The 24,865-nt window shown below is 45.4% G+C and overlaps 1 protein-coding gene across 1 annotated transcript in view; it reads right to left on the bottom strand.

Moving 5' to 3' along the window:
• Nucleotides 1-741: 741 nt before the first annotated feature.
• The window catches only part of C8B (complement C8 beta chain), a 41,068-nt gene continuing 16,944 nt past the window's right edge, over nt 742-24,865 (bottom strand). The window contains 8 exon segments of the mRNA NM_001097451.2: nt 742-1,490; nt 3,753-3,821; nt 6,232-6,385; nt 13,597-13,760; nt 16,258-16,386; nt 18,656-18,896; nt 20,644-20,841; nt 24,421-24,553. Of these exon segments, the coding sequence (NP_001090920.2) occupies nt 1,339-1,490; nt 3,753-3,821; nt 6,232-6,385; nt 13,597-13,760; nt 16,258-16,386; nt 18,656-18,896; nt 20,644-20,841; nt 24,421-24,553 (1,240 nt within the window). The 3' untranslated portion in view covers nt 742-1,338.

The following is a 24,865-nucleotide window of genomic DNA, read 5'->3' as shown; positions in this document are numbered from 1 at the left end:
CATAAAGACCAACTGCCTTCCTGTCTCTTCTTTAAGCACCTCCCTCCCCCAAAGGAGATTTACACAAAAGCATGAGAGCAAAGTAGGATGTACAGAGGTAGGGAAGATTTGCCCATTGCCCCACGGACACCAGCTTGAATGTCTCCTGATACGTTTCCTCTTCCAGCCACTACAACGTCTCCTCTTTTTTTTTCTTTCTTTTTAAACTATCTCTCATTCAGTGATCAGTTTCCATGGCTCTTTTCTCCACCTCGGTGTCTTTTCTGGGCACCCACTCATGTCATAACAATTCAGCTCTGCCCCAGAACTGTTTCTGACACACATGACCACTCCCTCCCTGTGCTCAGTATCAAAAGGAGTTGAGGAACCAGGACTCGCTCTCTTCAGCATGCAGTGGGTGGAGACTGTCAATCACACACACACAACACACACCCATACACATGCAGCACCTACTTCGACATTTTATTTCATAAAAAATTCTTTGTTGGAGTTTCCGTTGTGGCTCAGCAGAAATGAGCCTGACTAGTATCCATGAGGATGCCGGTTTGGTCCCTGGCCCCATTCAGTGGGTTAAGGATCTGGCCTTGCTGTGAGCTGTGGCGTAGGCTGCAGATAGGGCTTGGATCCTGCATTGCTGTGGCTGTGGTGTAGGCTGGCAGCTGCAGCTCTGATTCAACCCCTAGCTTGGGAACTTCCATATGCTGCACCTGCACTCCTAAAAAATAAAAAATAATAATAAAATAAATTGTTAATCAAGTGCCCATTTATTAAGAGGAAGGGATTATCCTAATTAAGCGTTTAAAACTCTGGAGTCCAAGTGCCCAAGTTCACAGCCCCGCTCCCCAACTCCCTAACTGCATCACCTTAGACAAGTCACTTAACTGTCCTAAGCTGGTTCCCCTGCTGTTTCATGGGGCTAAGACAGCATCCACCTTATAAGACTGTCATGAGGATGGAATGAATTCATGCACTGAACACTGTAGCTGGCATGTACTAATCATTCAACAAATATGAACTACCACGGACACTGAATGAGACAGTGTGCCCCTCCAGAGAGAAACAGAAATAAAATTGGAGAGGTAAGCAAAGTGAATATTACTAAGAGGCTTAAGCCCTTCAGGAGACTATAATGAGTATTTAACTTGCTATTTGTTCAAATCCATGTGCATTTTACAAATACCATCTTTATTTCAAATCTGAATGGCACAGCCCTCCCACCCCTGGGCCAGGCCCAGGTGGGAGCTGGTGTGGAGGTGAGCTGGCCTGGGTTCCTAAGGGCTCAGAGCTCTCACTGTGTGCAGCCCACAGTAGCATCACCCGCTAGAAGCTCTCCCTTCCTTAACAGTTAAGTGTTTCTGAAGCAGGACCCAAGCAGGGGCTGCCCCCATTTTGAGGAGGTGGATTGTTGCACTGCCTTCGTCTTGTTTTACGTCCTCCAGAACACGGAGACCAGTCTGACCAGCAATTCCACTTCCCATCAATGGGGACATCTATAAGAAAGAAGGTCAGTGAATATAAATTAGCCCTTATTACACTCCAGTGCCCTGCAGGAGGGGTGAGGTGTATAAACCTTAAGGCTTTGGGAGTTTGAATCACTTATCTCCCAATTCCAATCAATTGTCCTTCTTTCAGGCCACTGGCTCACCATGCTCCCTTCTACCACAGGGCCTTTGCACACACTGTTCTCCTGGCCCGAAAGACTCTTCCCTCGTCTATTCATCTGGTCGAGCCTCGTCACCCTTCAGATCTCAGTTGAAGTGTTCTTCCAGAAGGGAAACCCTTCCTGACCCCTAACTACCTATCAATACTTCATATTTTAAGCTCTCAGAGCTTTTTGTAGTAATTACCGCTAAAACTTGAAATGCATTTCTGGGATCTCTGCCTGAGAAAGGCAACCATTTCACCCAATTGTGACTTTCTCTGTGTTACTTGATAAATACCCATTAGAGCAAAAAAGAAAAAAAAATGTATTTCTGGGACAATTCAAATGATGTTGATCTGTCTTTCTAACAGCAATCTCCGCAACAGGAATTCTATTTGATTGGCTCACCCCTGAACCCCAGCCCCCAAACTGACCCGCAGGAGTCCCTGAGTCAGTATTAGTTGAATTGATGAATAGTTTCCAGGCCAGACTTCCCAGCAATGGGAACGCTGATGCATTTCCTTCTTCTCCATGTGTAAAGTGGGAGCGATGTTATCTACTGTGATTGTTGTGTGTTTTAAATGAGGTAATAACACTAGGCTCTCTCCTCCCTGACATTTGCCTTTCCCTTGAGGATTTATGGCTGTTGATGAACCTGGCAAATAATCAATCACACCCACCATGAGAGCTCATGTGTCTGGCTGAGCCTCTAACTTGCAGTGTCGCTCTGGGCACATTACTTAATATCTTTGGGCCTCCTTATATTAACGTCAGTCATCTGGCGTGGGAGGCTGACAAGGGCTCCTCCAGCCAGTGGAAACCCTGTGACTGTGCCATTATGCTCTTACAGGGCAGGTCCCTTTGGGGGCCTGGTTGGGATGCAAGAGGAAGTGAAGGCATCCCTGAGCACTTCTCTGAGGAGGGGAGAGGTGCAGGCATCCAGAGCAAAGGCTATAGATTCAGGCCCACTTGGACCTGAACCTGCGGCCCTGTACCTACTCACTGTGTGACCACTGGGCAAGTTAGTTAGCCACCCACTGAACCTCAGTTTCTTCATCTATAAAATGGGGGTGTCCACAGCATCTACTGCAGGATGTTGTGGTGAGGATTAAAGGATTTAATATATGTAAAATATAAAAGAGTTCCATTTATTTTTCTCTAAAATAAATGAACTGATATTTATTTTGCTCTTATAATGCATTAGGCATCTTCCTAAATGCTTCATGTGTCTCAGGAGAAACTCAAGACAATTCTATGAGGTAGTGAATATCATCACCTCCATTTTACAGATGAGAAAACTGAGGCACAAAGAGGTCAAGTAATTTGCTCAAGATCACAGTTATGAAATGATGGAGATGGAATCTGAACCCCTGCTGAGTCCAAGCCCACAGCAAGTTGCCTAGGACACAGTACATAGCAGAATACTTAATAGATGTTTGGTGTTTTTACTGGGTATGCCATTTCCTTTTTTAATGGTATCCCCAGGAAAGTCACAGAAAGGAAAAGAAAGGGGAGGAGTGTGGGGATATTAAGAATTCTTAGATAATAAATTGGCTAAAGAATCTGAGAGCTGGCAGAAATCTTTATGATATAATCTAGTCTTTCAGTGATTATTCCAACAGCAGCAACTGGGTGGGACCCTGAGGACCCAGAGGGAAATGGGACATGAGCCCTACTCACAGACACAGGGACACAGACACACACAACCCAGAACAGAGTGTGCCAAGAGCTACAATGGATACATGTTCAAAGACTATGGGGTCCTACAGGAGAAATGGAGTGGAGTTTGAAGAATTTTTATAGAAGAAGGGGCGTCTGTGTTGGATTTTGAGGGATGAATAGGAGTTCACTAAATAAGAAAAAGAAGATCAACATTCCAGAATGAGCCAAAGAAATGACTCACAGATGCTATGCATTAGTCATCCTGTAACATGAAGCAATCACAATTGGGAAAATAATAAAATATAAAATTAGAAGTCAGGATAGATCTCAAGTTTCATAGTGTCCAGCTCCCTTACCCCACACCCCCGACTTTGCCCTTGCTCTTTTGAATTATTCTCTGGACTACCCTAGACTCCCCTTTGCCAACCAACTCTCAAAGTCTCCTTACTTTTCCGATTGGTGACCTCACAGGCTGAGCCTTGGAATCCAGCAGGACAGATGCAGTCACAGCGTGATTCTGGGAAGACAATATAAAAAGAATATGAATCATACCATGTGACACAAAGAGCTCCTGGAGTTTAGCCCTCCTTTCACATCACTGTTTTTCCATGAGGTTAAATAGGGCATTCATTTGAGTGGTTTGAAATAAGAAGGTTCGGTGCCAAGAATACCCACTCCTGTTGTAAGAGTCCTTTGCTCATAAAGGAATGTTTATTCTACTGCAGGGAATGAGGTGGCGTTGAGGAAAATTAATCATTAATTGACCTTTGACCTAGACTTATATGTTTTTATATGTTTTACTGAGGTCATGGGGGTCAATGGTCACTGATACTCAATTTCATCACAAGTAATTGTCTAGCTTCTGCTTGGATACCTCTAGTGATGGGGAACTCATGACCCTCCAATGTCTCATCTTACCTTTGGCCAGTTCTGACACTTTGAAAGTTATTCCTTAGGTTAATTGGTCACATGTCACCCTGAAGCTTCTCTCACCTGGATTCATGAAATCTCTTCACATGACAGTCCTTTACAGACCAGGCCCCGTGAGTATCCTGGTCTCTGGCTTCATTTACTCCCTCGCCTCCAGTGGGTCTCAGTCTCTAGGCCCAAATTTCACATGAGGCGAGGGGGATTTCAGCAACCCTAAATCAAAACCTGGAGTCAGGAGTTCCTGTCATGGCACAGCAGAAATGAATTCAACTAGGAACCATGAAGATGCGGGTTCAATCCCTGGCCTCACTCAGTGGGTTAAGGATCTAGCGCTGCTATGAGCTGTGGTATACTTTGCAGACTACGCTTGGATCTGGCATTGCTGTGGCTGGTTGCTGCAGCTCCAATTTGACCCCTAGCCTGGGAACCTCCATATGCCACAGGTGTGGCCCTAAAAAACAAAACAAAACAAAACAAAAACTGAAAACCGAAAAAAAAACCTGGAGCCAGTGAACTGACCCACTTCATGCTGGACAGACCCTCACTGATGGGTTCTGGTTCTGAAGGCAGTACTTCCCATCCTTAGGCTGTCACTTGCTTTGCTCTTCTTCATCCCACCTGAGAAGCCACCCCCCGACCCCCTCTGTCTCAGCTGGGCAGCTGGACTCTTTCTCCCAGAGAACAGGTCTTTACTCATGTCTTCTCTGGTGAGCTCGCTTCATCCACATGGGTCCTGCTATGGGTCCTGCTTGCTCCCTGGGCCAACAACTGCTGTACCAATGTTCCTGATGCCCTGTATTGGCCTCCTGCTGGACTGAACTCTTCCTCAACCCATCACAACAAGAGCAGAAGATCCCAGGCCTCAGCCTCCCCTAACTTTTCCCTGCCCACTGTGGTGATCCTGGATGTGAGCCTGGAAGTTAGCAATCAAGTTCTACTGGCCCATCCATGCTGCCAACCCATCCCCCAATCTTTTCGCCATTCAAGCTCTGCCCAAGGCATTTCCTTGTGCTCAGCCCAGGGTGGGCCCCTTCTTTGCCCAGGAGAGAGCCTCTGCGTCTACCCTCCTCCCTGTTACAGACCGCACAGTCGCAGCCTGCTCCTGCCTTCAGCTTAACGCCACTCACCCACGTGTTCCCTATAGTTGGAACCTAGGTATCCTGACAGCCAGAGCAGCCTGTTCTGGTTGTCTGCATTCTGACCTGCTGGGAGACAGACTAACTACCACTGGTACCTTTTGATGCAACTCTTTGGTCAAGCCTACCTCTCCCGCCAGTCTGAAAAGCTCAGCAAAAGCATGGATCCTGTCTGCCAGTGAATTGAGCTATGGAATGGCTGCCCAGATCTCCCTTACAACAGCCGATAGGCTTTTTCCAAAGGCCAGTCTCCACGATTCCCTTCAACTCTTTTAGGCTGAGGCCCCAGGCTTAGTGTTTGTGAAAAGCTCCATGGTGGATGCAGGAGCTTTGCCATAATCAGCCGCTGAGCATGGGGCTGGGGGCAGGGTAGCATGGGGGTAGCATTTCCTGGGTCTAACCCCATGTCACTGTGCTCCAGGGAGGTGGGGACCTCAGCAGTAGTGAGTCATAATCCCGCTGCAGATTTGAACTAGCCAGAGAGGAGTGACTTTAGCCGACCTGCGGAGGGCCTCTTTTCTATAGTGTCACGTAATCCTCCAGGTTGGGGCAAAAGCATCAATAGCTCTAAAGATCCCAAGTGATTCTCATGCCCAATCTGGGTGAAGAAGCTCATTTTTTAAGAGGGTCCAAATGGCCAGGGGGCCCATATTTTTTCACCTGAGAAAAAGAAGGGAGTTTTATGATAGTCCCTAGAGCCTGCGGCAGAGGACTGGGGATTGACCTAGAAACTCCCCTGGAGATACACTCCCTGACCCTGACCCTGACCTAGAGACACACCTCTGAGGGTGTGTGGATTTGATAACGTGTTCCGGTCTGGAACCAGCCCCTCCAGGGACACCAGCTGCCCAGAAATGGTACCTTTCAGGACAGGGACTCCATTCCCCTGGCAGGGAGCACAGTGGCAGGAGCTGATTTCCTTCTCGAACTCCTCCAGGGCTCGCTTCATGTTCTGCTTCACTGTGCTGGAATAGGCAAAGTCCGCGGCTGTCACCAGTTCATAGAGAGGCTCTGCCTGGGAAGGGATCAAAGGCGTTTACGTCGGCAGAAAACACTCATCCCACAGAAGCAAAAAGAGAGGCCCCACAGGCACGGGCAGGGTCAGGGCATACAGACCACAGTGGATCCGTATGGAATTGGATGGAGGCCACGGCATGCAGATGGATGCCCCCTCCTCTCTCTTTCCTGCCCACCCAATATCCACAAGCAAGCTCATTCAAGTTCAGATTGCTGAACACCATCTAAGTGCCAGGCATGAAGCATTAAGGAATGAGTAGGATAAAATCCCCACCCTCAAGAAACTTAGAATCTGGAGACAGAGACAAACATACTAACAAATACTTATAGCACAGTGGCTACAGGTCACAGCGGGTAACTGTAATGGGCAGAGAGGAGGAGCTGGTTAATCTGTCTTTGGTTGGGGAAGGGAGGTGACTGGTAAGCAGCTCTTTGAAAGAATTACAGGAACACTGTCGCCATATCACTCCCTCCTTCAAAGCCTGTGTGAATCCTTCATGTCACGCAAGAGCCACCATTAGGGAGCCTTCCCCAACCTCCAGTGTGTTCCCTGAACACCTTTCCACCATGAAAGGCTCAGAAAATTGTCTACACCACTCATCCGATGCAAATTCTACCTCTCTGCTCCTTGGTGGTTAACCAATGTTTTGTGTTGAAGTCCCTTTTTCTTCTTCCCTAATTAGATGGTAAACTCCTGGAGCTTAGATCCATATCCTGCCCTGCTGCTGCGTCTCCTGGGTCCAGCCCCAAGCTTATGGAGAACTGCTAATAACAGTGGATGAAAGAATGAAAGGGGGATGGGAGGCCTCATTAGGGCAATAGCAGCTGGCCTGGAGGCAAAGGTGCGGGGAGCAGAGAGAGCCACATGGGTGGGAAAGGTGGTGTTTCAGAGCAGGAAGCTGCAGATGAATGTGGTGGTGCTCGTGGGCTGGGAAAAACCAGAGGCAAAGTCCAAAGAGGTAGTTAAATAAACGCGGTCAGAGCCTCTTGGCTCTAGTCTCAGCTCCAGGGCCAGGTTCCTCTCCGGATTTTGTTTGTGATCCTGCCCTAATCCAGCCCTGGAGAGTTTAGGGTCTGTCTAAATGCAGGCAATCATGCCTAATAGATGCCTCCAGTGGGAAGAAAATTGCTTCCATTTCTTAATGCATCTGATGCTGACCTTCACTCCAGTGGGCAAAGCATGGCTCCTTGGTGGTCCCATTGTCTAACCGTTTTGTGGTCAATGAATTGATCCAGAGACTGTTTGCAGAACAGTCCGGCCTGCTGGCCACACGTGGGGGGAGGGGGGTGGGGGGGGGGTTGCTGTACACCTAGGATGAGCTCCTCCAGTGGCCTCCTCTCCCTGCCAGAGTAACTTGAAAGGCTGCCTGTAACTTCCCAGGCATTTTTCCAGCAGTACTGAGATCTGCTCCAGCACATAAAGTCAGTGGCAGAACCGGAGTAAACCATATATATATATATTCTGTGTGCCAGGAGCGGTGCTGGCGGTTACACATACAATCCCACTTCATCCTCGCAAGGGCGCAATCAATAGCCCCATGTCAGGTGAGGTTAAGTAACCCGAACAGTCAAAGAACTCATAAAACAGCATTGTCAGGATTTTAACCCCAAATCGATGTTTTTCCTACTCGTTCATGATGACTGTTGGGAAAAATGGCTTGATTATTCCCATTTCCAACCCCTATCCTCTGTTCCATGACGGTCTGCCTTGGAACTTAGCAGCAACCCCTCAGGATTCCTTCCATAGCTCCCTTTTTAACTGAATATGCCTCATTTGTCCTTGTATTGATTCACTGGTCCTTTTTTTCCCCATCTTTTTCTCTTTTGTCTTCTTCCCTCCCTCCCCCCTCCCCTCCTTTCCTTCCTCCCTCTTTTTTCCTCCTCATCTCTCCCCCAAATACACAATCGAAATGACTCGCATTGATCACTGGGTCCTTACCACACCCGCCCTTGTGAAAATTTTATTTATCAAATTGCTGCACAGAGATGGTGGCTGCTGTCTAATAAACTCCATGCAGTTCTCTGTAAGGGACCCTGGTGATGCCCATTCTTAATGATACAAAGTACTTATTGCCACAGCTAGCATTTATTAGGTGCCAGCCTAAATTCATAGTTATCTAACTTAATCTGCATGACAACAAGTCAAGTAAACATCTGTATCCCCACTTTATAGATGGTAAAGCTGAGGCACAGAAAAGTTAAGTAGACTGGCCAGAGTCAGAGTCAGTAAATGGCAGAGGAAGAAGATTTGAATTGTTGCCATCATGGCTTGTGTCCTTTCTGTATATATTTTTGGACAGGCAGATGGACAGATGTTTATGCCTGATTGCTGGCATAGGAAAAGAACAATTCTGGAGTTCCTGTTGTGGTGCAGCAGAAACGAATCTGACTAGTAACCATGAGGTTGCAGGTTCGATCCCTGGCCTTGCTCAGTGGGTTAAGGATCCAGCATTGCCATGAGCTGTGGTATAGGTCGTAGACATGGCTTGGATCCCACGTTGCTGTGGCTGTGGCAAAGGCCGACAGCTGCAGCTCCTATTGGACCCCTAGCCTGTGAACCTTCATATGCCGTGGGTGTGGCCCTAAAAGATAAAAAGACCAAAAAAAAAAAAAAAAAGATTTCTTTAGTTGATTCTTGCACGTAGGGTTATTGGATTGAAAGCTATAAATATTCTTAATGTGTTGGATATACACAGTTAAATTCTTTTCCTGTAAGTGTTGTACCAATTAATACTCCTTTTTTATTTTATAAAAGTTCCCATTGCCTCACTCCCAATGGCACTGAGTATTACAGATTTTTAATCACTGTCAACTTGATAGGTAAAAAACTATATTGCCTTGTTACTTTAATTTTCATTTTTATTCCTAGAGAAGTTAAAATTTTAATTTATCATCTGAGTTCTGAGCATTGTCTATTTCCTTCAAGATGTGTTTCTCATAAATTTTATCATTCCTTACACATGAAAGAGTTCATGTGGGGCAAAAGTATTTCGTTGTCGTGATATCTTCCGTTTAATTATATTTATGGTTTCCTTATTTGAAACTTTTTTTTTTTTTTTTTTTTTTTTTTTTTTTTTTTTTTTTTAGTGGGAGCCCACAGTCTAAGTGTGACATTATCTCATCGGAGGATGCTACCACGACATCTGTATTTTAAACCTCCTCTTGATCAGAGCGATTTGCTTTAGGAGACTCTTTGAGCAAGCTGCTGTAGGAAGGCGTGATGGTCGTTATCACTGTTTACCAAATGTATCAGCTTCTTTCCCTCTGGGCACTTGGCAAGGTTGCATTTCCCCTAACCATCCTTAAGGGCAGGTTTGCCATGTGACTTGTTTTGAGCAGCGAAAGGTGAGCAGAGGGAGCATCCCTTCCAGGTTGAAGCTTTCTGAGGAGCAGGGGGATGTGACTTTTCCCATTCCCTTATCACTGCTGTGGCGGTCTTGAGAGCATGTGACAAGTGAAAAGCCTCCCTTGCCTGAATGACACCAAGAAAAGCCTCCTCCCCAATATACTTTGGACAGGTGTGATGAAACAAGAAAATTTTGTTATACTAAGTCACTGAGATCCAGGGGCTGTTTCACTAGGCATAACCTAGGCTCTCCTGACCTCAAGGTAAATGATTCACTACAGTATTTCTTCTACGCTTGGCCACACCAAGCTCTGCACCATGGCTTCTCCATCAGGCTGGATCCCAGATCACAACCTAATCATCCCAACCTATACAGATGTACATCAATGACAGGCTTTGTGACTAGGGTTGCCAATCAAATACAGAATGCCTAGCTAAAATTGAATTTCAAATTTAACAACAAATAATGTTTTAGTATAAGTCCTATGAAACATCTGAAAGATGCTTATATTAAAAAATTATACCTTATTTGAACTTCCCACATTTTCATGTGCTAGATCTGGAAATTCTCTCTATGACTCTTTTAATATCTCAGAATGTCCTGGGGATATTTTCACCCATTGACGATCATCTTACTGGGCCACATATATCTTTGCTTCAAGATTTTGTGACATGATGTTTAGGCATTCAGCATTACAAAGAATTCTAAGACCAGTAAGAGTTTTATTTTTGTAGCATCTATTTGTTCTTTAAAGTCAGAAATTTCACCACAATGTGTTTCAGTACTGGTTTTTTGTTTACTTTTCGGTTTTTGTTTGTTTGTTTGTTTGTTTGTTTTTTTGCTGCACCTGTAGCATATGGAAATTCCCGGGCCAGGGATCAAATCTGAGTTGCAGCTGCAACCTACCCCACAGCAGTAGCAATGCCAGGTCCTTAACTCACTGTGTCACAGCAGAACTCCCAGTATTGTTTTATCTTGAGTACTTTTGCCTCCTTTTCAATGAGCTGTTCATTTTGCATTACCAGCTCAGGGAAGTTTTCTTTTTTAGGTGATAGATAAATACATCTTCACTTTTTTTTTTTTTTTTTTTTTTTTGTCTTTTTGCTATTTCTTTGGGCCGCTCCCTCGGCATATGGAGGTTCCGAGGCTAGGGGTCCAATCGGAGCTGTAGCCTCCAGCCTACGCCAGAGCCACAGCAACGCGGGATCCTAGCCGCGTCTGCAATCTACACCACAGCTCACGGCAACGCCGGATCGTTAACCCACTGAGCAAGGGCAGGGACCGAACCCGCAACCTCATGGTTCCTAGTCGGATTCGTTAACCACTGCGCCACGACGGGAACTCCCATCTTCACTTTTAATTCTATCTTTTTTGTGAGAAGAAGTCTCTGGGTTTTAGATTTCCACTTCCATAATCTCCGTCCATCATATTTCCTTTATATCACTGTTTTATTCTCTTTGTCTTTTGCTTCTGCATTATAGGAACATCTTTATAGCACCTTCCATACCACTGACTCAATTTTCTGCAGTGTCAATTCTGTTCTTTAGAGTTTCCAATGTAGGTTTTGAGTCTACTATTGTGCTTTTGGTTTCCTACATTCAGTCATTTCCCTTTTCACCTGATTAGTGTCTAAACATCTCAGCTTCTATTTTTTATTTCATAAATTCCTTATTTTCTTGGATTTTATTAGAATCACAAAGCAAATATATTCTAAATTTTCCCTCTAGTTTTAGATGTATGCTGTTCTTCTTCATCTTGAATGTGATTTCCATCTTCTGTGTTTAAAATTCTCTTTATGTGTCCATAGCTTTTTCTTACCTCTCCTTTGAACAAAGGGCCCATCTCTCTGTATCTAAAGTTCACCCATTAACAATGTGAACAGGCTCATTTATGGTCTTCTTTCCTGCCTACCCTGCTCCTGTAGGAACTGTGTTTTCAGATCTTGATCTTCAAGACTGGTTTATGGACACAAGCCTTGGCCAACAATCTGTGTCTAGGAATTCCTTATTTAGTGGTTTCTGTTCTCCTGGAAAGCAACTGCTATTCCAAATACCTGACAAACTGACTCTGCAGAGAATTACTTTGAGAGCATGTGAAGTCATGCACAGTTCTCTCTTGCCAGAAGGAGTCCATGCCCACAACAGATGTTTCCAACTCAGTTAGAGATATACAGAGGAAGTACGTAAAAACCAACAAACCCACCTCCTCCACTCCTGAAAACATCTCTGATTCTCTAATCTCTTTCACCGTTAAGCCCCCACAGCCCTTCAGAAGACTGTACTGATAATGGGTATGATACTTTCCATGGCATCACATACATGTTGTGCCTTCAGTAAAGTGCTACACCTCCAGGTTATTGGCAGCCCTGTTTGAGATGCTTAGCAGGGTAACATGAGTGCTCTCCCCACCAGCCCCACAACCCCACACAAACCCCTACATCTCATATCATACCACCTGCTGCTTGACACTTGACATTCCCAATGCTCAGGCTGGCACATCCAGTCTATTTAGGTAAGTAACCAAGGCCAAGGCCATCTATTAATTCTAAGTTTAAAAAATTCACATAAGATATAAGTAAAAAACGAAGACCATGGATCTATTTTCCCATGAACTCTGTGCTCTCCCATGCCTGTCTGTCATACCAACCAATGTCACCAGGCCATCAGCCAATGCAAGATTTCTCTGGAGCTGCCTGCAAGCTAAGGCTGACTTTTTTGCTCCTGTGTGATGCTTGCCCACAAATGTACCCTAAGTGTCACTACTGAATAAATGGCACAGGAAAAGATTTGAATGGCAGCCTTCTTGTTCTTCAGAAACTATGTATTTGACATACAAATAAAGACACTGTGGGGAAATGCCAGGGTCAGGAACTGCAGAGCCTCCCATCAGAGCTCCAGCCCCTTAACTCCTCTCCGTAGAGACAAGAGTGAATCTCTGGAGGGTGGATGCTAGACCATCAATGACTGTACAGACAATGGCAAGAAGAAGACAGTGTAAGACGTGACATGGACACTGTGCTGAAGTCCCCACAGGCAAGGACCTACCACTGCTGATGTGTATGACAGTCCTGTTCTAGCAAATGTCTTTTTAGTTTAAGGTTGCAAAACTGCTGTTGTTTGGGTGACAGGTGGTTGGGATCATTATTTTCTATTTATGAAACCCACAGGAAAGTCTAGAGGAGAGGTAAGAGGTCAGATTCGCAGGTCTGAACCTAATAGATTCCTGAACAGTTATAGATGGATGCCACCTCTGTGACCTTGATTTCTATCCATCATAAAGTGGAGATAAACACACTTAATTTCCAAACTCATGAGGATTAGATGAGTCCTTGGCAGAGTGTCATGAATATAGTAGGTGCCCAAAACATGTTAGTGATTAACCATGATGTATTATGCTGTCCTGTAGGATAGTAATGTATGTGTGTAGCTCATTCTGCAGCATAGACTGTATTTTTCAAAATCTTTGGACTCTCCTCTGTATTCCTCCAGTTCCTTAGATCCATCACAGGAACTTAGTGACTATTTATTTGTTGGTTGCACTAAGAAATGCTTAAACGGACAAATAACTGAATGAGTGATTCTTTGATGAAATGGAAATACTATTAATTCAAGAAGGCTTGAATTAGAAGTTGATGGTTAATTTCCTTTAGCAACCAGGGGGCCGAAGTAAGAGGGAGTCAGGGACTGTAGCTGGTGCAGAACAGTGTATAATAAATGGTTCAATTCAGATATATTTTCCACCATAGTGTATGTGCCTCAAGATTAGGGCTTATGTCTTACTGAACTCTCTATTCCATACCCTTGCTTATATAAGAAACTGTTTTCTGCATAGAGTGAAGGATGGGTAGGACAGTTGCATGTACCTTAATTTTGATGATGTCTGGGTTGTACTGCACTGCATCTCCCCATTCCTGCATCAGGTCCGCTGTTGGCAGATCCTTATATGCCAGGACAGTGATGTGTTCACTTGCACCTCCCCGCACAAGGACCACCAAGTCATTCACCATGCTGCTTCTCTTGTTTCTGTCTGGAATGGACACGGAGACCAGGCATGTCAGGGGATCCATTGTCACACACTGGAATTACTGCAATTCAACTGACAATCTTGTTACCATAACATTTAATCAGCTTGCCCTGGAGATGTGGGTGGACAAGATACATCTCTGCGATGTGAAAGGGGAAAAAAGGAGCTCACCCAACCATATATGATACAAGCTGGGGACAGGACAAGAACGCGACATTTGATTTGAGCATCTGGAAGTGCTAGTCATTAAGTGAGTCCATGAAAGATAGCTGATAGATAAATAGATACATACATACACAGGAACAGATTAATAGATCATAGGTAAACAGATTGGTAGGTAGATAGATTGATAGATTATTAGTCATTTATGTGTCACTCACTAATCTAATGCTGATCATGTATTAACTCACCTAATCTTCATTATGAAATAAGAACTATATAATCCTGATTTGCCAATAAGAAACCTTAGGCACTAGGGGTAAAGGAATATAACCACGTAGTCCTGCCCAATCTCTAAGCTGTGTTTCTTCTTTGTCTTGGATGACAAAGGTGGGAAAATTGGTAAAGAGTAAGCATGGAAACTAACAGTAATAGAAATTAAATAGTATTTCCTATAAAGCAATTATTATTTTGATATTCATGGAGTTTCCCAGAAAGTCCAATCATATCAGTGAGTCATTCTTGTTCTAATTTGTCTATGTGCCCAATGTCAAAGGAGCAGGTCTATAGTGACTACTCTACTCTGAACTTGCAACATCTAAGCATAAGAAAAAGGGAGCCTCGTATACTGCTGGTAGGAGTGCAAATTGGTAAAACCACCTCCGAAAACACTTATCTAGTCTAGCAAAAGGACATACTCTACAATCCAACAATTTTACTCCTGGGTGTATTCCCTGGAGAATCCCTTGGGTACATGTGTACCGGATGATTGTGTAAGAATGTTTACAGGAGAATTGATTTACAATTGCTTGACACAGGAAATAACCCAAATTTAACAGTAGGATGAACAAAGCATTACATTCATACAAAAATGTACTCTGCAGCACTGGAAATGAACTAACTATAATTACACACAAAAACATGATATTGAATAACAAAAAAAAAACAGAACTGAAAAGATTGCACTTCATCCACATAGAGTTCAAAACCAAGCAACTCTAAGCCACACTGGTTAGCAAGACCAGGTGGTAAAACTACCATGAAAACGGAGTTCCCCTTGTGGCTCAGCGGAAAGGAATCTGACTGGTAACCATGAGGTTGCAGGTTCCATCCCTGGCCTTATTCAGTAGGTTAAGGATCCAGCGTTGCTGTGGCTGTGGTGTAGGACGGCAGCTACAGCTCTGATTTGCCCCCTAGCCTGGGAACCTCCATATGCTGTGGGTGCAGCCCTAAAACAAACAAACAAACAACCCCTATCATGAAAAGAGGGACCTGTTTAACACAGAAGTCAGGATGGTGTTAGCCGGCAAAGAGGGAGGAGTTGTAATTGACAAGGGTCTTGGGTTGCTAGGCAATGCTCTAAATAGCAGCCTGGATGGGGGAGGGGCTTACCCTACAAGTCTTCTTTGAAGGGCACCCTCGTTTTCTGCAAGCCTCCCTGTGTAAGATACATCAGCCAACCCTGTCCCACCAAAATGCACAAACAGTATCCACCAACAGTATCAGTGAAAAGTGTAAGAGACTGTTCTAGACCATCAGTTCAGTTCATTCTGCTGTTGTTTTATTTTGGCTGTGAAACTCTTTCTTCACCCATGATCACACATACAGGGACAAGCTTAGTAAGTAGAGCAGATGAAGGAGAGCCTGGGCTGCAGAAGGGGTCAGGGATTGGACCCCTGCCAATTAGTTCTCTTCCAAGTTGCTCTGTTGATTCCCAACCCCCTTGCACAGCCTCCAAGTCCCTGCTCCCATATACCTGGCTTTGTGTCTTGGCTTTAATACCCAGCTCTGGTCTCTCCTGCCATGTGGGCTCTGCTACATGTTTCTGGCTTTGGCTGCTCTTCTAGTCTCCATCTTGCCCATTGTTTCAATTAAGGACTAGCTGCCTCACCTGTCTCCCCTCCTGCCCCCACCTGACTCCTACCCACTTCAGCTTAGAGGCCACCTCCCAGCCCCCAGGGCAAAATTTCATTGTTACATTTTTCTTTTCCTGCCTAAAAACAACTTTGATACTTTACTCCTCAAGTTGCAACTCAAAGGATCCCTGCCCTAGGAAGCTGGTCCTAATGCTCCAGACTGGGTTTGGTGCCTATCACTGCCTTGTCCTTGCTTCTTCAACTTTTTGCCTACTTCAAGTAAATATCACGAAGACAGAAAGACAACCTTAGTCATTTAACAAACCCGGCACCTAGTAGGAGCTAGGTAGATTTTTTACTGGATGAGTTATTATTTTAATTGAAATGCCCTGGAATATCCAGTCTTTAGCTTAAAGAGCACCTGGGTCTGAGTTGCTAGAGAGGGAAGAGTGATAAGCAGAGAAGTCATGTGCCCTTGCACTCACCTTTTATCTCATTGAGAATGTCCTTGCACTTGTGCACCGACACCCCCAACTTGATGTAGACCTCTTCTATGGCGACACCAATTTTAAAACCATGTTGGGCACAGGCATGGACATCCTTTAGAGAATAATCTGAAAGAAGCAAGAAAAGAAGCTCATGACCCAGAAGGTAACTTGCCCTGGGCTTCTTCCTGTGATCCCATGACCTAAGCCTTCCTGGATGTCATGGAGGGCCCCACAGGGATTCAGATGTAAATTAATGGGTGACCAGCCCGATGATAAGAAATTCAGGGAGTTCCCGTTGTGGCGCAGTGGTTAACGAATCTGACTAGGAACCATGAGGTTGCGGGTTCGATCCCTGGCCTTGCTCAGTGGGTTAACGATCCATTGTTGTGCTGTGGTGTAGGTCGCAGATGCAGCTCAGATCCCACGTTGCTGTGGCTCTGGCGTAGGCCAGTGGCTACAGCTCTGATTAGACCCCTAGCCTGGGAACCTCCATATGCCGTGGGAAGTGGCCTCAGAGAAGACAAAAAAAAAAAAAAGGAATTCAGGCAGCTCCTGGCACCAGGGCAGAGACAGCATTAGAAATCAGCATCAACTTCCCTTTCCATCTTCTTCAAAGACTCTGAGGGTTTTTGCTGCTTTCCAGAGAGAGGAAGTGTTCAGACTTGCTTTCAAAAAGTGTGGCTCCTTAGCAAATCTCTAGGGATTGATCCAGTCTGCAGTCTGCGCCCCTGCCCCCTTCCATTGACCTTTCTTTCTCTATTCTTTTATATGGAAGAAAGAGCTTGTTAATTGACAAGTTGAGGTAAGGCTTATGAAGTATCTGGTATAGTGCCTGGCAAAGAGAAGGCACCAATTTCCCTTATTTCTTCTTTTGGGGACCATTTCCTATCTGTTCCTCCCCAAGGCATCTTCCTGTCCTGGTCTTGCTGAAGTCTTTGGTGTGACTTGGAAGCAATTTCTGTAGCACCTTGAGGTCAGGGAAAGGAGAATAGGGCAGCTTTGACATCTGGAAGTGTCAGTGTTGGTACAGATCACTTTTCCCCAAAGCGTGTTCCTTAAACCTTGCATCCCATGATGATATCTCAAAACTCTTATGACAGCAAGTATAGCAAGAAACCAGGCTTCTGTGGTCAAGCCAGTGTGACAAACCTTATGTCAAAAGAGGAGGAGAGGTCACTTGATTTCAGGATGCCTGTGAAACTCTAACAGTGGGATCTATTAAATGTTTTCCCAAATTGACTACAGAACCTTTCTGTAGGAAATAGAGTGAGGAACTATGAAAGGTGCTTTTGAAACTTCTGGCAGGGAGGATGGTACCCCTGATCTTGGCAAGGGTACCTGAGGTCACACTGACCTAAATGTACATTCTATACCATACGTCCTCTTTCAGGTACACTGGACTTACAACCAAGCCCTGTCAACTGCATGACCTTGGGCAGGTCACTTAACCTGACAGGTGCCATGTTGTAGGAAAGAATACTGGACTGGGAAGAAGAAATCACATCTTAGACTTGCAGTTGATCCCAAGTGGAAAGGCATGTACATAGAATGGATTGTCAAAGGGGAACGGGAGCTGAATAGGAGTATGGAGACAAGGACGATAAGCTGGAACACTGCTGTGCAAAGTAAGGACCAGCAGTAATGCTATCACCTTAAATCTTGGGAGACAACCAGAATCTTGGGTCTCACTTCAGATTTACTGAATGAAAACCCACCTCTTCCATGGTTTGCAGATAATTCATATTCATATTAAACTCTGAGAAAGGCTGGTTCTGGGGTGAGCATAAGGTGGCAACAGGAAAGAAAGAAAAGATCATTTGCAGGGTAGAGCTGATAGGACTTGCACACAGAGCAGAAGGAAAGAAAAATAACCAAAGCAGACCCTTAGGTATGTGGCTTGAGCCACTGATTGAATTAAGCCATATTCAGAGATGTGGGTGATAACAGGAAAAAAAAAAAAACATGTGCCCAAGTTCTCTTTGGGGGCATGTTAAGTTTGGGGTGGTCGTGAGACGTTCAAATGGAGAAATCAAGGAGGCATGTCCACATGAGCTCTTGGGTGCACAGAAGAGATGCAGGATAGATCTATACACTGGGAATGATCTGTATGTTGAAGGCATTTAGAGCCGGGGGATTAGATGCTATTGTCTAGAGAAAGTTATAGAAAAGAGGACGGCCCAGACAGGGCTTGCAGAGGGGAAACCAACACCACCAGCAAGTTCCAAAAAGGAGGAGGCATCTGCAAAGGAAACTGTGACAGCACAGCCAGGGAGGGAGAATGGAAAGCCAGGTGCACACACTATCAACCCTCCCCCAACAAGGACAAGCCTCTCCCTGTTAACCCACAGTCCCCATGTGCCCCATCAGTAAAGCCGGGGTCCCTTGGGCAGCGTACCTGCTCTCTCCATGGCCTCTTTGTTCATGATGAGTGTGTACTCATAAACACCCCCGAGCACGGCCTCTGTGATGTAGTGGGTCCCAAAATCTCGGAAGAGATCTCTGTACTCCCCGTAGCTGTACTCCAGAGGCAGCTGCTTGACCCTCTGAAGGAACTCGTAATGCAGCATGAGGTTTCTGGATTTCAGCTTGTAACGCGCTACCTCAAGGTCAGAGCGCGCGTGCAGAAATGTGCTTTTCTACATGAAATACCAACGAGGGAAAACCAGACCTTTAAAGTTAGGAAGCTGGAACGAGAGGATGAACTTTCCAAATACCATCCGACATTCTTAGCCGGGGGTCATCAGTCATGACTCCTTTAGGAGACTCAAGGGAAGACGGCCTCTACGACCAGCCTTCATTTCTCATAAATATCCCCATGTCCTTTTCCACTTGGAAGCAGGTGCTCTTGACTCTCTTCCTTATAGTAGCAAGTAAGGAGCGAGAAGGAAGGAAGCAGAAGCAAACATGGCAGGGTGTAACAGGTGCCCATGGACTGCTCTCAGGGGAGACGGGGTTTGCGACCTTCAAAGGCAACTAAGTACTTGGATGATGCTTTTTTAAAAACTGAAAAAAGGCCACTCGAGGAAGAGTAAAAGGGATGCTTTAGGAAAGCTGGATATTACAGTGCTCAGCAAGGGTCAGCAAACCATAGCCTGCACACAGAAGCCAGCGCCTGGTTTTGTAAATCAAGTGTCACTGCAGTGCAGCCACAGCCACTTGTTAACATGTTGTCCATAGCTGCTGTCACCCTGCAATGGCAGAGCCGAGGGTTTGCTACAGAGACCCTACAGCCTTGAAAAGGCTGACATATTTACTATCCAGCCCTTTATAGAAAAAGTTCAGTGACCTCTAGTGTGTGGAAGAGACTGAGAGATGCTGATGCTGGATGAAGGGCAAGGACCCAGGAATGTTTATGTAAGCTGAGCTGAGAGGTGTCTACAGTGCGATGCAGGTTGAGAAAAAGGTGAAATGGTGGGAAATACACATTCTCCCCTCCCTTCCCCTCCATCTGAAAACTCTCACCAGCTTGACCTGTCAGCTCTCTATGCCCACCTGTCAGCTCTGCCCCTGGTCCTGTGCTCCCTCTTCCTGGTCCTGCCCCTGACTCATGACCTCCTTCCTCATCTTTCCAGCCTCAGCAGTCACCAGGTGCTCTGTTCATGATTTTTCTAAATATTTTAGGGTTCATCTTCTGTTTGAGTTATAATAAAGCTTCTCCACTGATCTCCCTCTAGTTCCCCTCAGTGTTTCAGTCAGAGTTGACATCCTAAAACTCAGATGGCATTATTATGGTGCCTCTCCAGGTTTAAATTAAACCCCTGCACTGGCTCCCTATTGTCCGCAACCTGGAGAAGCATCTCAGGTGATATTCTAGAGAGGGATTTCAGTTGACTATTTGGAACAGAAGTCAAATTGATAAGGTCTGAAAATTCTCCAGAGATGATTTAGTTCTGGTAAAGCTATGCTTTTCAGCTTAACGAAAACCAAGGGGAAAGCTTACTAAAAATTGAGTAAGTAGCTACAGAAGTGGCCTCCCTAAAAAGTACGCTGATGTAAGACCAAGCTTTTCAGAGTTCCTGTTGTGGCGCAGTGGGTTAAGAACCTAACATAATCTCCATGAGGATGCAGGTTCAATCTCTGGCCTTGCTCAGTGGATTAAGGATCCAGCTTTGCTGTAAACTACAGTGTAGGTCGCAGATGTGGCTCAAATGTGGTGTTGCTGTGGCTGTGGTGTAGGCCCCAGCTGCAACTCCAATTCAAACCCCAGCCTGAGAACTTCCATATGCCATGGGTGCAGCCATGAAAAAAAAGAGACTAAGCTTTTCAAGATAGCAAATGTAATAAGTTGCCTGAACTAATAGCCATACAGAATGCAGACACATCTGTGGACATGAAAATTCAAATGAATACAGAGAAATGGAAGAGCAACCAAAGGGTACTTACCGTGTGAGAGAATCGCTTGGTTCTGCTAATAAAACGTTTGCCTTTATCACTTGTGCTACTGATGCCAAATTCAAACATTCCAGATATTTTAAAACCGAAGCTGAAACTAGACTTGCTAATTGCTGCAGTTGTGACATTTTGTTCGAAATCTGAGTATGATTCGTATTCTGTCAGTGCAAAGTCATATTTTCCTTGGGTCTGAAGGAAGAAAAAAGAAAATGTTCCTTATGTCCTTTGACTCACATCCATTCAATTCAGCTCAAGAGATGCTCATCATACTCTTATTACGTTTTCTTTTTTGGCTGCATCTGTGGCATACAGAAGTTCCCAGGCTAAGGGTCGAATTGGAGCTGCAGCTATGACCTACAGCACAGCTACAGCAACACCAGATTCGAGCCACATCTGTGACTTATGCCGCAGCTTGTGGCAAGGATACTTAAGCCACTGAGGGAAACCATGGATTGAACCCCCATCCTCATGGACACTATGTTGGGTTCTTAACTCACTCAGCCACAATGGGAACTCCTATACTCTTGCTATCTTTCAAGCACTGGACTAAATGCTCTGGACTCCAAATCTCAGAGGCAAACAATGTCTCTACGCCCAGCGCTCTTGATCCACTAGAAGAAATGCGTCCAATACCAGGGGGGTGATGCTCAGAGGTGGGTGCTTGATTGGATTTCCACAGGCTGAAATGTAGAAGAAGCTTCTGGGTTGTGGACTTGGTATAGGCAAAAGCGTGGTGGTAAGAAGGGGCAGGGTATGGTCCAGAAACCATGGGGATGCTAGTTCGGTTGTATCAGAAGATACAAAAATAAATCAACTATAAATAGAAAAAAATAAAAATCTTAAAAAGAGAGAAAAGAGAGAGCAGGAAAGATACACGAGTGAGAGGAGGACAAAGGGGCTGCAAGAGAGTGTGTTGGTGTCCAGATGCTGAGGCTTTGGGATGACCTGCTGATGTTGACTTAATCCAAAAATGAGCCAACAGAGGAAGCAGCTGAGGATCAGGAAGTCCATGACAAGTAGTTGGGTTGGAAGGGATGAACTTGGGGTCAGAAAGACAAGCCAATGAGGAGGAGCCCAGTGATGGCGGATGTGGGATTAGTCAAAGGCAGTGCAGGGGGGGATGTGGTGGCAGGGCAGCAAAGTGCCTTTGATAACTTAGAGGAGCTGTTGCTCCAAAATCAGTGCTCATTGTGCTGTGCACACGAACTGACTAGGGGCACTGCCTGGGTGGTCCTGGAGTGACCAGTCTCACATCATCTCCACCCCCATGCCTTCAGCTTCCAATGCTTGCAGTTCCCATAATACTTCAGCTTCCAAGGGAGGAAAGAGATGTGATTCTAGCATGGCCTGTGGGAAGGCACCTGAGGTGGAATGCAGATTTTCTCACTGGGTAACCTTTGGCTTAACCGCCCTGTGCCTCAGTTTCTTCATGTGCAAAATGGACATGATAATGACCTTAAAGGGTATAATGCTTTTCCATTTATATAGAGATAAAAAGTTGCAGCACAGAGAATAACTTTTGTTTTGCTGGAGGTTTACAGGAACATCGTGACCTGACCTATGCGGACAGCTGCGAGAACAAAGGATTCCTAAACCAAGAAGTTTGGAACAAGCAACCAAGCCCCTCCTTCACCTTGCCTGTAAAAGTGCTTTGCTAAAAACCTTCGGGGAGCTCAGGGCTTTGGGGGACTGAGATACCTGTCTCCTTGTGTGGCCCCTCAATAAACCTTTCTCTGCTCCAGACTCCAAAGTTTCAGTATGGTTTGGCCTCATCTTGCCTCAGGCACACAAATTTGTATTGGCTAACAGAACAATGCCTGGTTCTAACAAGCAAGGACTTGGTAATAACAAGATTTAACACTTGCTGAGGACTCCTTGTTAGACCAGGTACTGTGAGAGCTAAGCATTCACACATGTCATCTCATTAATCCTCTCCCTGCAGTAGAACATTTATAAATCCAAATCTAAAGATAGGAAAATGAAGGTTCAGAACATCTAACATGCTATGCAAGGTAAGCTACAGAGGCATCTGTGAGACTTGGAATGCTTAGCTACGCTGTTAGGGCTGGTTCCTGTGTGACAGGCACAGTGAGGCCAAACAAATAGAAACTTAGTAGTTTGAAGTAGAGAAAGGTTTATTGCAGGGCCATGCAAGGAGACAGGTGAATCAGCGCCCCCTCCCCAACCCCAAACTTCCAAAGGGTTTCAGCAAAGCATTTTTAAAATATGATACTACTTATATGTGGAATCTTTCAAAAAAGGGATGCAAATGAACTTATTTGCAAAACAGAAGAGACTCACAGACTTTGAAAACAAACTTATGGTTACCAAAGGGTACAGGTGTTGGGGGGTAAGGGATGGAATGGGGGTTTTGCACACTGAGATATATGGTGATTGGCCAACAGTGACCTGCTGTATAACACAGAGAACTCTACCCCATATTCTGTGATACTCTCCATAGGAAAAGAATCTGAAAGAGATGCATATGTGTGTATGTATAACTGAATCACTTTTTTGTACAGCAGAAATTATTCCAACATTGTAAATCAACTATACTTCAATGAAACTTTTTTTGTTGTTGTCTTTTGTTCTTTCAGGGTCGCACCTGTGGTATATGGAGGTTCCCAGGTTAGGGGTCCAATTGGAGCTGTTGCTGCCAGCCTATGCCATAGCCATAGCTGCGTCTGTGACCTACACCACAGCTCACAGCAACACCAGATCCTTAACCCACTGAGTGAGGCCAGGGATCAAACCCGCAACCTCATGGTTCCTAGTTGGATTCATTCCCACTGTGCCACAATGGGAACACCCAATGAAACTTTAAAAAATGATAGAAAAAGAAAAGAGCCAGATAAGGGAGGGATGTGGCAGGGCATATCATCAGCTTGTGCACAGTTCTCTGGTTGGCTGATGGTGAGGTAACAGGGCAGTGTCGCAGGGGTTGACAGGATCAGCTCTCAGGCTCCAGGAGGCCTGGGGGCTATGTGCTAATGGGCATCACGTAGTTAACATCTTCTATTTGGAGGAGGGTTTTCACATTTGTGAACCAACTCAGGAAATGGGCATGGGCTACTTTACAGATCCTAAAGCAGAGAATATGGGGGAGGGGTCTATCCCAGGAAGGCCCCCTAGGGTCCTGCTTGGGTTACAGTGCTTCTATCTTCATGGTTGCTTTTGATATTATTGTTAGCATAATTATGCTACTGCAACTCTGCATTGCCTTTACTCGGACACATCAGCCTCACCACTGGGTCTGCAGTGGGGAGGGGGAAGGGCCCTCCTGGAACAAAGGGAAGGCAACATGTAGCATCAACACCTGTATGCGCATGCACAGTTCTGTAACAGTGTAACAAAACCTGAATCCATGGGTGCAAGCGTATCTATAACTGTCCACTCAGAAATTACAGAATGTATGTTACCTTATAAGGGGGTCAAAACGGACCAAAGCCTAAAAGAAAAAATAGTGGAAGATATATAGGACAGCGCCCCGCTGCATTTGGGGGCTCAGCCTTTGTATATGAATCCACTGAACCATTGCCGGCACGAATAAATACTGCTTCCTGGCAAAAAGGCCTCGGTGTCCTGTCTCCCTGTATGTAAGTCCTGCAACATGTCCCAAGGGAGGACCGATTTTAGGCATGAAGAACTGAAGCTCAGAGAGAAAAGCAGTGTGTCCTAGCTCTCCCGCAGGCTGCCTGATCCCTGCTATTGACTCCTCAGCCAGTGCTCTTGCCATTGCCCCTCACTGGCTTCCGGGCTGGCACGTACCTGTGGGTTGAAGTTTTCCACATTGTATGGTTTCCGAAACCTCGTGTTGAGTATGTAATGGGGGGAGCATGCACCGGCGTAATACCTGTGATCGAGAACTGGGCCCTCCAAGTTGTTCGTGAACAAATTTATCCTGCAGGGAAGGCACAGAAAAGGGGACGAGGTGAGGGTGTGATCCTGACAGACCGACGAAAGGACACCGAAATTCCTTGGCACATCACCCAAGACCCTTGATATCTGGTTGAAACCACTTTCTTTCTTTCTTTTTTTTGCTTTTGCTTTTTAGGGCTGCACACTCCGCCCCCCTGGCATATGGAGGTTCCCAGGCTTGGGTCTAATCAGAGCTATAGCTGCCGGCCTACGCCAGAGCCACAGCAACGCGGGATCCGAGCCCTGTCTGTAACCTACACCACAGCTCACAGCAATGATGGATCCTTAACCCACT

Source organism: Sus scrofa, chromosome 6 (assembly GCF_054392235.1).
Source record: "Sus scrofa isolate SSC_HxYL_T2T_F1_AM1 chromosome 6, Sscrofa_HxYL_maternal_Yorkshire_Landrace_v2.0, whole genome shotgun sequence".
NCBI lineage: Eukaryota > Metazoa > Chordata > Mammalia > Artiodactyla > Suidae > Sus > Sus scrofa.
The sequence above is the reverse complement of the archived record's forward strand: the minus strand, read 5'-3'. Positions and strand labels throughout refer to the sequence as shown.